This window comes from Phasianus colchicus, chromosome 5 (assembly GCF_987193195.1).
Source record: "Phasianus colchicus chromosome 5, bPhaCol1.hap1.1, whole genome shotgun sequence".
Taxonomy (NCBI): Eukaryota; Metazoa; Chordata; class Aves; order Galliformes; family Phasianidae; genus Phasianus; species Phasianus colchicus.
Genome location: NC_143440.1, coordinates 15,212,195 through 15,224,590, shown reverse-complemented (window position 1 = coordinate 15,224,590; position 12,396 = coordinate 15,212,195). Strand labels below are relative to the sequence as shown.

The window sequence follows — 12,396 nt, the reverse complement described above, 5'->3', positions numbered from 1 at the left end:
AGCTCATGTTTAGCAAAACTCCCTCTAAGTGCTAAGCATTATTAATGTCTCAGATTGCTCCAGGAGCAAATGTGGCTTTCCAGGGAGTGACGTTTTTTTTTCCCCCTTTGCTGGCACAGAACTGCAATGAATTCGTCACAGCCCAAGGTAAGCAGCATCCTATATCTGCTACAGCAGAGTCTGCTGCACAAGAATCATAGAATTATTAATGCTGGAAAAGACCACTAAGATCATCTAGTCCAACCAGCAGCACCCACCCCCACCGTGCCCGCTAACCATGTCCCTCAGTGCCACATCTACACGTTTCCTGAACACCTCCAGGGATGGTGACTCCACCACCTCCCTGGGAAAAGTCCTCACCCCTCTTTCCATCAGTGTTTTCTGCCTCGGAGGGGTGAAGCCCATATCTTCAGCCCAGACAGTTGTAGGTACAAAACTAACAGGGCTGGAGGGGCTGGAGAAAGAGGTGTCCTTTGGAGGATCTCAGATTGATGTGACCCCAGTGGGGACATCCCAGCCATGGGGACCCGCAGGACAGAGGTGCCTCTTGGTGACCCCTTCTCTCCATGCCCTGCTGTGGGTGGCCGCAGCCTGGGGTGGGACAAAGTGAAGGTAGAGGTGGCACTGTCTGGCAAGCTTTCAAAGAGGCCACAAGATAAATAAATAGCAGCCTTATTTCAGTGGTTGCTATATTTAGCTCAAGGAACATTTATTTATAGGCTTGGCAGTCATTCTGAGTCAATAAAAGCACAAGAGCTGGAAAAAGGACGTTCCTGGGTTTCTCATTGCAGTAATGGTTTGTGCTGTGCAAACCACGAGGACGAACACGGGGAGGAGAGTGCTCAGTGATTGCAGTGGGATGAGAGGATGGTTCCTAAAACACAGCGGGATGCAGTGTGGCAGCCCTGGTACCTGCTGAGGGTGGATGTCTCCTCTTCGCTGAGGGGAAGCTGGTGCTTTGAATTAATTGTGCTCCAGCCGCAGGGCCCTATAAATACATGTAGGTCTGGCTGCGTGTCCAGCTCTCCATCAGATCTGCTGGATGCAGCCAAAAACCCGTTGCCTTCTCCAAACCAGGACCCTCCAGCCCCACCCAGAGCAGCTCCCCCACAAACCAAGGCCAACAACAGCTGTTAAAACACCTATTTGGGTATTTATTACAACACATCGTTCCAAAATACAAAAGAAAGGAAAAGAAAGAGGGGATAGAGAAGCACTGCTGCTTACAGCCTCTGGTAATAAATAAAATAAAGACGGGGCAGAGGCAGGATGTCTCTCTGAGTCCGAGCGGGCGAAACGAGCCGTGTTCAGTCCCACCCGCAGCAACAGGGGGAATGTGGTGGGATCGGCAGCCGGAGCATCTTCCCTGCTCAGGACCTGCACAGTGTCTGCAGTGGATGCAGACCCCATCCATGTGTTGTGCTCTCAGAGGAGGGGCTGGATCCTGTGGGGATGCTGGTGGGAGCTGAGCTGCAGTGCGAGGGGCCCTGCCCGCACCCACCCCATCCAAGCACAGGTGAGGTAGGAAGGGTGATGCCGGAGTGGGACCCCGGGCTCTGCAGGGGCTCTCTGCAGCTGAGACCTGAGCTCTGGTCCTGGAGCAGCCTCGGGAATGAGTTCAGCACAGGGTGATGGGAACGAGCCCAACCCATGAGGAGGCAAAGTAGTGACGGAACAGATTGTGTCAGGACTGCGTGGGGAAGGGCATTGTTAAAATCCCCAGATCAAGATTTCATGGGGCTCACAGTACAGAGAGTATTTCAAACCATGGTGCAGATGGGGCTCCTCTTCCCTTTCCCTAATGTCTCCTCCTAGAAAAATATTCCCCTTACAGCCACCTGAAAACCTCCGGGCTGCATAAACAGCCTAGGTGATGGGTACATAAAACAAGGTCAGAGCTCTGTCTGCTTAATGGCATCCTGCTTTATTAGCCTCAAACAGACAGAGGCACTGGCACCATGAGGACACTCACACCAGGAGAAGCCATGACACCTTTCTGGGATGGAACACCAGTGGGTGGGCTTGGCTGAGTGGGGTGAGAAGGGGATTTGTGAACGAGAAGCAGCAGTAGAACTCAAGCCCATCTGGGTGGAGCTGCAGCCTCAAGGAGCAGCCAGCAGAAAGTGAGAGGGTCATGATCTGGAGGGAGCTGCCTCCATGAGCAGGGTGCCTGGCCAACGCTTGTTGTGGCTAACACTTTAGGCTTTGTGCTTTGCCATTTAATTCTCCATTCCTGGTGCTGGTGGGTTCCTGCCTCTTGCAAACAGATGGCAGTATGGGGGAGAGGAGCTGCTGGAAGAAAGGGAAGAGTTAAGAGAACGGATCTGCCCCAGGTTTGGTTTCTTTATGTCCTTGGAAAGCACCACCCTCCAAACCCTCAGACAAGGGTCTGTTAGGGCTGTTTGCCTCCTCTGGCTTGGGAGCAGAGAGAAGGTGTGATGGGGCCTTGTGTTTATTCACAACAGAGAAACAAGGAGCAACATACAAAGAGTAAGAAGCAAAAAAGTACATAATCATAACCATAATAATCATAATAATAATCATAAATACTTAAATCTATCATTCATAGATTGCAATGACAACACTGATAGCTTATTATCATTAGTATTAAGAATGGTAGGGGGAACAGGACAGTGGGAGGGGGTTCTGTGGGGCACAGTCTCCTAAGGGGCAGACGAAACAGGGACAAATGTCCAAAGAAACAAACAAAGACAAGGGCTGGGAAGGCAGCAGGGCTGGGGGTGCTGCCACAGAGGCTGGGGACGAGCCTGCTCCGACCCAAGCCTCCGGCTTGGTGTTGCCAACCTGATCACTGCCCTCCCTCCAGGTTTGCTCAGCCCCAAAATGTGGATGGGAAGGATCCAACTGAGGGGCTCATGCCTGGAGACAGTCAGGGGGCTGGAGTGATGTTCCTTCTAGCCAGAAGGAAAGCTGTGGTTTGGTCCATCCTTCATATGGTCAAAAGCCCCAACACCACCAGCACTGCATCAGGGATGACACAGGTGTGGATGCAGTGGGGTGTCATGGACCACAGGGCATGTGGCAGCTGCAGTGCCTAACCAGCTTTGATGGTTCCTCCCTTAGAAGGAGAGACCTTTTCTCTCCACTGCTCTCACTTCTGCCACTACAAGGAAACCCACCCTCATCAGATGAGGGTGGACACCATTTGGGTCCCAGTGAAACTTGGATTGAGTAGTCTGGTTGCAAGAGCCCATAAAACATCTTGGTCAGAAGATGATGGGGAGGACTACAAGCCAACACATCCACCCTCATGAGAACTCTTTGATTCGTGGACAAAGTTGTCCATCAGGCAGATTGGAAAAATCACTGACATTAATTGCAAGCCTCTTGGTGACCCTCATGGCTCAGGTTTAGCACTGACAGCCCCAGCTCAGGCAGGGCTGCTGCAATACAAGGTATTTTCTGGATGTCGCCTTGAAACATTGCACAAGAGGGCTTCTAATACACACACCCAACATAAAGGGGAAGGATGAACATGAAGGACGTCAGAAGAAGACTGCAGATGCAGAGGTGGGTGATGAATGTCTCTTGGCAGCCATGATCTATCTACGAATCCTAAAAGGTTTCTTTTTGCTCTGATTTCAGAGAAGAGAGGAGCCCATAGTGCCTAAAGCCTTGAGCACGGCTGAGGAGCATTCCAGGGCATGGTAGAGAGATGACAAAATGCAAACCACGCATCCGCCTCTGCAGACATTCAGAGTCTTGTCTACAACACTCACCCTTTCCTTCCTGACATACTCCAGCTCCTTTTATTGTGTGTGTGTAACACACCATGCCAGCTAATGGAATGAGTTATGTGAGTGCTTGCTACTGCCTCACCATGCCAACCTGTCACCCTCTTTCTGTAAACTAATGCCCAGCAGGGAGGCCCTACAGCGAGTGCAACCCTTGAAGAGCTGCCTAGCTTTTGAGATGGAGGTGATGGGTAGAGAATGATTTCATCTTCCTTTTGTGGCCAGGCAGGGAAAATTTCTCAAATTTCAATGAAAGCACAGTAAAAATCACAGGCAGAAAGAGTAGGTTGTAAATGAGGTTGTCATTAAATGAGGTTGGTGGAGCAGGCAATAACTAATGGGGTGTAAGTGGCTGAAAGCTGAGGAAGCAAAGCCTAGCATCACCACCCTCTCAAACCATAGAGTTAGCTTACAGCTGCAAGGCCAGGAGAAGGAATGCTTTTTCTACCTTCTCCAAGGTTCAGCATGACTGAGCTGGCTTGAGGAGTCTGCTGAAGGCGATGATGAATGGTGGTGTGCTCTCAAGGGACCTTGGGGAACCAAGTGAGGGCACGTGGGATCTCCCCAGCATGGCCTCATTGTAAAGCAGCAAGAATAAAGCCATGTTGAAGACAGCAATGAACCTCTAGACAGACTTGTCTCAGCTCCAGGCACCCAGATGGAGGCAGAGGAAATCCTTACTCTATCACAGCTCCTTATGCCTCTGGGCTGTATTCACTGTTTAACCTGAGATCGTTTATTTTTGTCATGTGTAAGTTGATTTAGTGATAGAAATGAACAACAAAAAGAGATACAAAGCTAAGGGAGAAAAAAAAAAGGAGTGGATACAGAAATGGAGAACGCTCAAAGGATGACACAGGACATAGACACGCACGAACGGAGACCCCTGAGGTATTAGCTTTGCAAGCTAGCGCAAGATGAGGGGGAAAGTAAAGACAGCCACAGGGAGAGATGTGCTTTGCAGCAGAGGCAGCTCAGTGCCTACAGTTCCAGAAAGCAGCTTCTCAGTAAGCCTTAAGTTGGGCATTGGGTTGCAAGGTCTTGGTTCCCCACTGGTGAGGGCAGCCAGGAGGCAAGGAGGATCTGCAAACATGTTTCCCTAGAAGAACTCAGCCCAAGAGTTTTGGAACTGGGGGGGACAGGCAAGACACCCCTTAGATGAAATCCCAGCCACCACCAATCTTCCCTCCCAATGCTGCTGTGGCATTGTATGCCTTCTCCTTCCATGCGTATCCCTGGGGATGCCCAGTGTCCTTCCCTCCATCTCAGTGACTTACTCCTCTCTGTCTCCAGCCAGAAAGAGCAGCACGAGGGAGGGAAGGGGATGATGATGGCCAGGATGGGAATGATGGCTGTGATGGGGTAGGGGAAGAAAACAGGGACCAAGGGAGCGAAGAAGCGGCAGCAGCTTCCAGAAAGGGAGTTTTCTGGCTCAGTTTGTGTTTTAAGATTTTATGACTTCCTTGTTCACTTGTTTGTTTCTAGAAAAGGTGCTCCAAAGAGTTTTCTGTCCCCTTTTTGTTGCACTCAGAGGGAATGGGGGAAAATCTTTGTCGTCGACATGATCTATAGAAGGAGCCACAGGCCTCAGATATTGCTTAGAAACTCGTATTTCAGATTTAAATACCATACACAGTAAAAATAGAGCTGAAAGTACCGCCCCACATTGTCTGCAAATCATTGCCAGAATGAAACAGCTTCAATAAATTAAAAACAAAACAAAAAAAATTGAAATATTATTTACGTCTCAATAAAAATCGCAGTAAAACCATTTACCTTTTTTCCTTTGTGTGTGTGTGTTTTCTTTATATTATATATAATATATATTTATATATGTATAGGGCTGCTCTAGTGCAGCATCTTTAGGATACTCAGCCAGAGAAACACGGGGGCACATGCTTAGTGCACTGGGGTCTGGGGAGGGATAGCTGGGTTGCCTCTTCCCCACCTTGACAGAGTGATGCTGTGCTCTGTCCTCATGGGACCACGTCCTGCCCCAGCCAGGAATAGGCTTTGCTCACCCTCCCAACCCCAAATGGTAATTCCTGCCCCTTCCCTTTCAAATTTTACACCCCAGATTCAAGTACGGGGCTCTGAGGGCTGCTCTCCCATCACTGCTCCATGTGCAAAAGCCCAGGGTGATGTCACCGCGAGCTGGAGTCTGCTAGGGTGGGAGAACCAGGGTGGGCATAGGGGGGGACACTAAGCATTCACCGTGATGTTTCCTGACTCTGGATTCATTCCTCTTTGCTTTCATTTCGATGTGCGTGCTTCCGAAAATGTGCACGCGGGTATAAATACTCCCACCCGCCCTCCCTGCATCTCTCCCCATCTTAAATATCCCCCCACCCCTTTCTCTCTAACCACCCACGATGGGTGTCAGGACACCTCGATGATCTCCATGCTGCCCGAAAAGCTCGACTGTTTGCCTATTTTGCCCAGCTCCTCCCGGGACCTGCCCTCAGACATGGTCTCCTCGAACTCCATCTGGCAACTCCTCCTCTTGAACTGCTTCTCCGCGCCGGCTTCCTCATGCCAGCTGTGCCTCCCATCCCGCGCCTCGGCCCGCTGCTTGTCCCTCAGTCTGATCTCGCAGCCCCCCGTCATCCCATTGCAACCAAACGGGGGGTACGGGCTGGTGCCGCTGAACAGCGTCCCACCGCCGGTGCCACCGCCACCGCTACTGGCTGAGTCCGTGCCGAAGTACCATCCTCCCTCAGAGGAGGGGGTGCTGGGGGAATCGAGGTGGACGCTCCCCCAGGAGCCATTGGAGGCCTGTGGTGGGCCAGGCAGGCTGAGCCTTGGCTGGAGGCTGTCGTCCGCCCCGGGGCTTTTGCGGGCAGAGCCGATGTTGAGGCTGAGGCCGTGGGCTGGTGAGCCGGCTTGGTGCCGGTGCTTGCGTCGCTGCCTCACCTTGGCTTCCAGCAGGAGGTCTGGCCCACTGGGCCAGTCGGGGCTGTCGGGCACTGGGGAGAACTGGCCGCTGGGTGCCGAGGGGCTGTCCAACTTGCAGAGCTTGGGGGCCTCCCCAGTGCTGGGAAGGCCTGGGGGGTCCTGCCGCAGGCCGGGGGAGTAGGCGGATTTGATGTCCAGGGAGAAGGAGCGTTTCAAGCGGTTGGTGTCCTGGATGCGCTCCGAGGAAAGGTGCAAGCCATTGAGTCCCTGCTGCAGTGCTGTGGGTGACAAGACCTTGGGCGGCCCACCTTGCCTTTCAGGGTCACTGGGTGGGGGTGCAGAGGTTGTGCTTCTCGGTACGTCCTCAACCTTCTCTGAGGTAGACGGTGTGGGGTGCCTGCCAGCCTCGGGTGTCTCGGTTGGGTCCTGAGGAGCTTCTCCCTCACCCCGGTCGCCCTGGGCCTTCAGGGCCTTAAGGAGCTTTAGGCTCCTCTCGTACTCCAGGAGCTGGCCCAGGAAGTTGAAGTTGGGTGAGATCGATGGGCGGCGGTCCTTAACAAACCTGCCAAGAGGCACAGACAGCCCTGGTTGGTGCTTAGTCCTTCAGTAAGTCACCCTCTAATCTCTTGGCCTCTTTGGGAGAAGAGGCATTATCCAGAACCCTCTGAACAAAGAGGTCTGGGACCTCCCTGACTAAAGTTAGGGTTGCTCAGATTCTGGGGGTTTTGCCTGCCCACACACCATTTTACTGCTCCCATCATTGCATGCACTATGTGAAGGAATGTTTTGGTTTGGTTTCACCAGCACTTAGCCAAGGCAAGACAGAACTTCAAGAAGCAACCACTCTCCCCTTCTGGGTTCAGGCTGCTTTCCTTCCCTGGACTGAGGCACACCAGCACAACCCCTCCCTGTCCTCTGGGGAATGCTCACCTGTAAGCATCGTCGGATGACATACCCATGGTCTTCATGATGTAGGCGATAGCGATGGTGGCTGACCGGGATATCCCTGCCAAGCAGTGCACGATCACTTGGCAACTGGACACCTTGGCCTTGTCTGGAGCACAGTAGAGAAAACAGAGAGAAAACATTGATATGATCAGAAATATTGTGCAAAACAACTCTGGCCTCTATCCCCAACCCTCAGCTCCTGTGTGTGAAAGGAGAAGAGCTGCTGGGAATAGGCTGTGGAAAACAGGAAAAGAGACCAGATTTCGAGGGCTACCCGATGGGTCTGTAATTATTATAATGAAAGCTCACCAATAAATTCAATGGATTTATCCAACCAGGGAAGCAGCTTCTCACAGTAGTTGTCATTGACAGGAATGCGCATGAAGTGACTATCACAGATGAAGTCTGGCTTGGGACAGGAGTTGCTGGCGTTGAGGACATAGCTTATCCCATTCTGTGTCATCAAGTCCTGGTGGGAGAGAAGGAATTGAAGGATCGGCTGAGTTCTGTGCTTCTCCACGCACTCCTGGCTGTTAGCCATCCCAATATTTGCTCCTATGGGTCTTCTGCTGGCTCCTTGACCCAACTGATCAATCAGCTGATGCTACCTAACTGATGATCAGCACAGACTGGCTGAGAGAGATGTGCCCATTTAGATGGTGCAGGTTTGTAACTCAGCAGATCTTTACTTTGGTACCTCAGCCTGATCAAAGAATTCTGGAAAGGTGTTCCATATGAGAAAGCAAGAAAGGAAACCAATGAAAAGTCTTATTGAAAGTTTAGAAAGTATCCACTGAGAGAGGAGTGGTACCTCACCAATCAAGTTGGTTATCAGTAGCGCTCCATGCTAACCAATGTCAACTCTTTTTTTTACTTTCAACCCACACTGAAAAGCACTGGGAGTTCTTACAGTCTTATTAGTTGTTCACAGTTCTTTACTAAACTGTGCTGCATTTCAGCCTACAAGAGGCTCATTTCAGGCTTTAGTGACTTATAACTCAGAACATCCACTTGAGAGGAACCATCTTTTTCCTCTTTTTGACTCTGGAGTGAACCTGGGCCCCTTTTTTTGTGACTTTTTGCTTCAGTCACTCAGTGACCACCATCACTGCCTGTATTTGAGTCAATAAAATGACAAGATAACAAGGGTCAGAAGAAATATTGCAATAAAGGGGTGACCCATGGACTATCTCCTACAGAACTGGTTTGCTGGGTGCATACTGCTTTAAATGCACCAAGCTCCATTCTCTCCCTCCCAGGACAAAGACAGCTTCATCTACATGTGTTGCTGACACAGAATTCCTGGCTGTCCTTTCCCCTTCCCACCTGATTACGTATTGCCTGTACAACCAAGGGCATGTTGCATATAAGAATGGAGAATGCCTGTGTCAGCTGCCTGACCTCAACTATTTCAGAGAAGATGCAGAATTAAACAGGAGGAGAAAATAAATCTGTGAGTAGAGGAATCCTTCCATATGTGCAGTGTGCCTTTCAACGTTTTGGAAAGGAGAAGCATTGCCTTTATGTGACCTCTGCACTTGACCCCACTCTGCTGCCTACGAATGGAGCATCTTCTGGCCACCACACTGCAGTGCTGGCAGAAAACACAGCTCCAAAAGATAAACAAAACCCTCTGAGGAGGTGGGGAGGAAAGGAAACCATAAATTTTCTTGGCTGACATTGGCCCTCAGGAGATTTTGTCTGTGGCTGTCTGGTGGCCAGTCCCTCCCCACCCCAGCTCACAGAGGGGCTTGTCCCCAGCAGGCTCCACAGAACCCAGCCTTGGCTCCACAGAGCCAGCCAGCTTCTAAGCTCACATTCTTGGCATTTTTCTCCTTCATTTCATTCTACTCCCTATATGTTTTTTTTTCTCCCTCCTTTCTGTCTCTATCCTGCTCTGCTCTCCTGGTCCCTCTATGCACTCCTGCCCTGAGCAAGAATGTTTGTCTGGCTCCCTCCTGCCAGTGGCATTTTAGCTGCAATTCCTCTTTTTTTCTTCTTGCTGTTATTTTCCCTTTAAACAAAATTCTTTGCCTGCCATGACATCATGATGCTGTCCTTCCAGCACTTCAAAAGTGCAGTATCCCTCCTTTCTCCTCCCTCCCCCTAGCCAAATTTTGCCCACTTCTGAGTCTCCTGAACAAGCCCCTGGCCAAAGCTGCCCATCCCCATACTTCTACTCTCTTCATAGCTGGAGGAGTTACCACCCAGCCCTCTCCTAGACAGGACAGGGCAGACACACCTCTGCAATGGGGCTGTACCTTGTTCAGGACATCCTTCTGGGAGCCCAGGTAGAGATGCGGCAGGATGCGTGTGGGGCCGACATTGGCCACAGGCAAGCAGGGCTGGGAGATGCTCATCGGCAGGATGGCAGCTGGCTTCCCCTCACAGAGCCCCGGGAAACAGGATGAGAAGGTGGCAAAGCCTCCTGCAGAGAAAACAGGGGCATTGAGCTCACAGCAGCAAGTCCGGGACCAGCAGTACTTGTCACCTGGAGGGCTGGGGATGAAATGGTGATAATTGCCCATGATGAGTGCAGAGCTTTGCAGAACAAAAATCCAACAACCATTGTTAACCAGTGCAGACACATTGCGATGACTGTGCCACACACACACAGAAGAGCCAGCTCTTTTTTTTTTCCTGCTGCAGCTGGATATTAATGCACATGTGAGGTAACTTAGAATCATACAATCATGTAGGTTTGGAAAAGACCTTCAAGACCATTAAGCCCAGCCATTAATCTGAGTTACCAAGTTCCATCACTAAACTTAACACCACATCCACGCACATTTTCAGTACCTCTCAGGGATGAGAACTGCACCACTTCCCTGGGCAGCCCACCCCAATGCTGGATCACCTTCTCCATAAAGAAATTTCTCCAAAGGTTCAATCTAAACCTCCTCTGGTGCAACTTGAAACGACCTTGCATTGCCTCCTGCCTTTCACAGCTTCATCCAGACAAATGACAGGAACCTGCTTACCCTCTGGGGATAACTAGGGTCACTTTTTGCTAGTAAAAAACACTAGGGCAGGAAGACTTGATGGGCTATTGCTGAACAAGCCCAAGCCTGGGATTTCTGACCAGAGTACCACATGGCTACCTGTAGGCCATTGCACTCGAGCTGGCTCACAGTCTGGCAGCGATATCATGCACAGATTTCCTGCCTTTCTAATAGCCAAAGGCTGGCCCGGTTTGCACGGTGGCACTAATTAGAAAAGGGAGCCTGCAAAATTGTAGAGGGGTCTGCAATGTACATTTTGCCAGAAGGGGAGAAATCTAATTTATCTTGAACAGATTTCCTCACCATTTTTCACAGTCTGACCTGGGTGAACATGACAGCAAGCTGTGCCCAGTGTTCTGCAACAACCTACTCATACCATCTCAGCATATCAAAGCCCACTATCGAGAAAATGCCCAGCCAGGGCTGCAATAGGTGGCATCTGACAATGGTATGGTGTCTGGCACCATCAAATGCATGGTCTAAATGGGAACAAACCTGCCCCAAAGACAATTTCCTGCTCATGAGGCAGGAATAGAGGCTTTGGCAGCGAGCATTGCTGTAGCAACACAAAGCACTGCTGCACATCATGCATGGTCACATAAGGGCACTGGTTATCTCGATTTGTGGAGTCGTGCTCTGTAGTGTGAAAGACTCAGCTACAGTTAATGGTGTGGCTTGAAAAGGGATCTGAGCTTGCAGCCTCTACCGTTGTGTGCAGTCACAACGCAACCAAATACAGAATGTGGAAAGGGAAAAATGGAACATTATTTGCCAGCACTGGAAGACTACGATGACTTCTCTTGCACAGTGATCCTATTCCCTGGGGTACAGTAAGATGGTGGCCCAACCTCATTCCCTCCCAGAAGACGACAGCTGAGCAGTACATCTTTGTAATAGGGGGCACCTTGGGTTATATCAGCCCAACCAACATTCCCAGAGGTCTTCCCAATCATAAAAAATGAGTACATCACCCAAAGGGCAGTGAAGACTCCGGGGTTTGACTGGGACCCTCCTTTTGAAAGTTCCTATCTTGGATCTAGCACCACAGGATTCAACACTACTGCCTATCTCTGCAATGGAATGAGTCCTTTTAATGAGCCCTTACTAATGACTGCTCCACTCAGCCTCTCCTCTTGGAAGCAGGGCAGGCTTGGCATGCTCAGTATACCTTCTCCAGGATTTTGTAGTAGTTCTGCTGATTCTTCTGCAGGAAACTTCTGGAAATCAGAGCAGGGCATGAAATCACACTCACTCCATCCTCCATCACCATCTCCTTGCATCTTATAAGTTACAGCCTCCTCCAGGGGAGCAGCTCCTGCATCAACCCCAGAAGACGTCCTCCAGCCAATCTTCCTCCTCTCTCTTACATTTCCCTGGCTGGTGGCTAACACAAGGCTCAGCTTTAAAACTTGGCTGAGTCGGGAGGCAAAGAGTTAAAGCACCTTATCATCTTCTCTAGCACTTCCTCTTCTCTGGCTCCCTCTGAAATGACATCACCTCTCAACTGGGACATTAAATCACAGCAAAAGAAGGAGGCCCAGCACAGGTGCAGTGCAGCTCTGGTTACCACTCACCCTGGTGCCGCGTCCCCATTGCCAAGGAGTGTAAATCAGCACCCTGCACACGTGTCGCTGCCCCACTCGAGCTGCAGGCACACGTGGGGAGAAGCTGGGGGATAAAGGTTTGCATGGTGAAGAAAGCGTGCCTTCTGCAAGCGTGCAGGGTGTAATAGGACACGGATTTGACTTGTGCACAATGATGTGGGGGGTTTCCAGAGAAACTCAGTGTGTTTATGG

At 50.7% G+C, this 12,396-nt stretch overlaps 1 protein-coding gene across 3 annotated transcripts in view; it reads right to left on the bottom strand.

Annotated features, from left to right (window-relative positions):
• Positions 1 to 1,133: 1,133 nt before the first annotated feature.
• Positions 1,134 to 12,396, bottom strand: part of DUSP8 (dual specificity phosphatase 8) — a 38,516-nt gene continuing 27,253 nt past the window's right edge. For all 3 annotated transcript variants that reach the window (XM_090140592.1, XM_090140593.1, XM_031613951.2), the window contains 4 exons: positions 9,860 to 10,026; positions 7,908 to 8,067; positions 7,581 to 7,704; positions 1,134 to 7,212 (listed from right to left, as the gene is read on the bottom strand). In XM_090140592.1, coding sequence (XP_089996718.1) covers positions 6,135 to 7,212; positions 7,581 to 7,704; positions 7,908 to 8,067; positions 9,860 to 10,026 — 1,529 coding nt within the window. In that variant the 3' untranslated portion in view covers positions 1,134 to 6,134. The remainder of the gene's footprint in view (positions 7,213 to 7,580; positions 7,705 to 7,907; positions 8,068 to 9,859; positions 10,027 to 12,396) is intronic.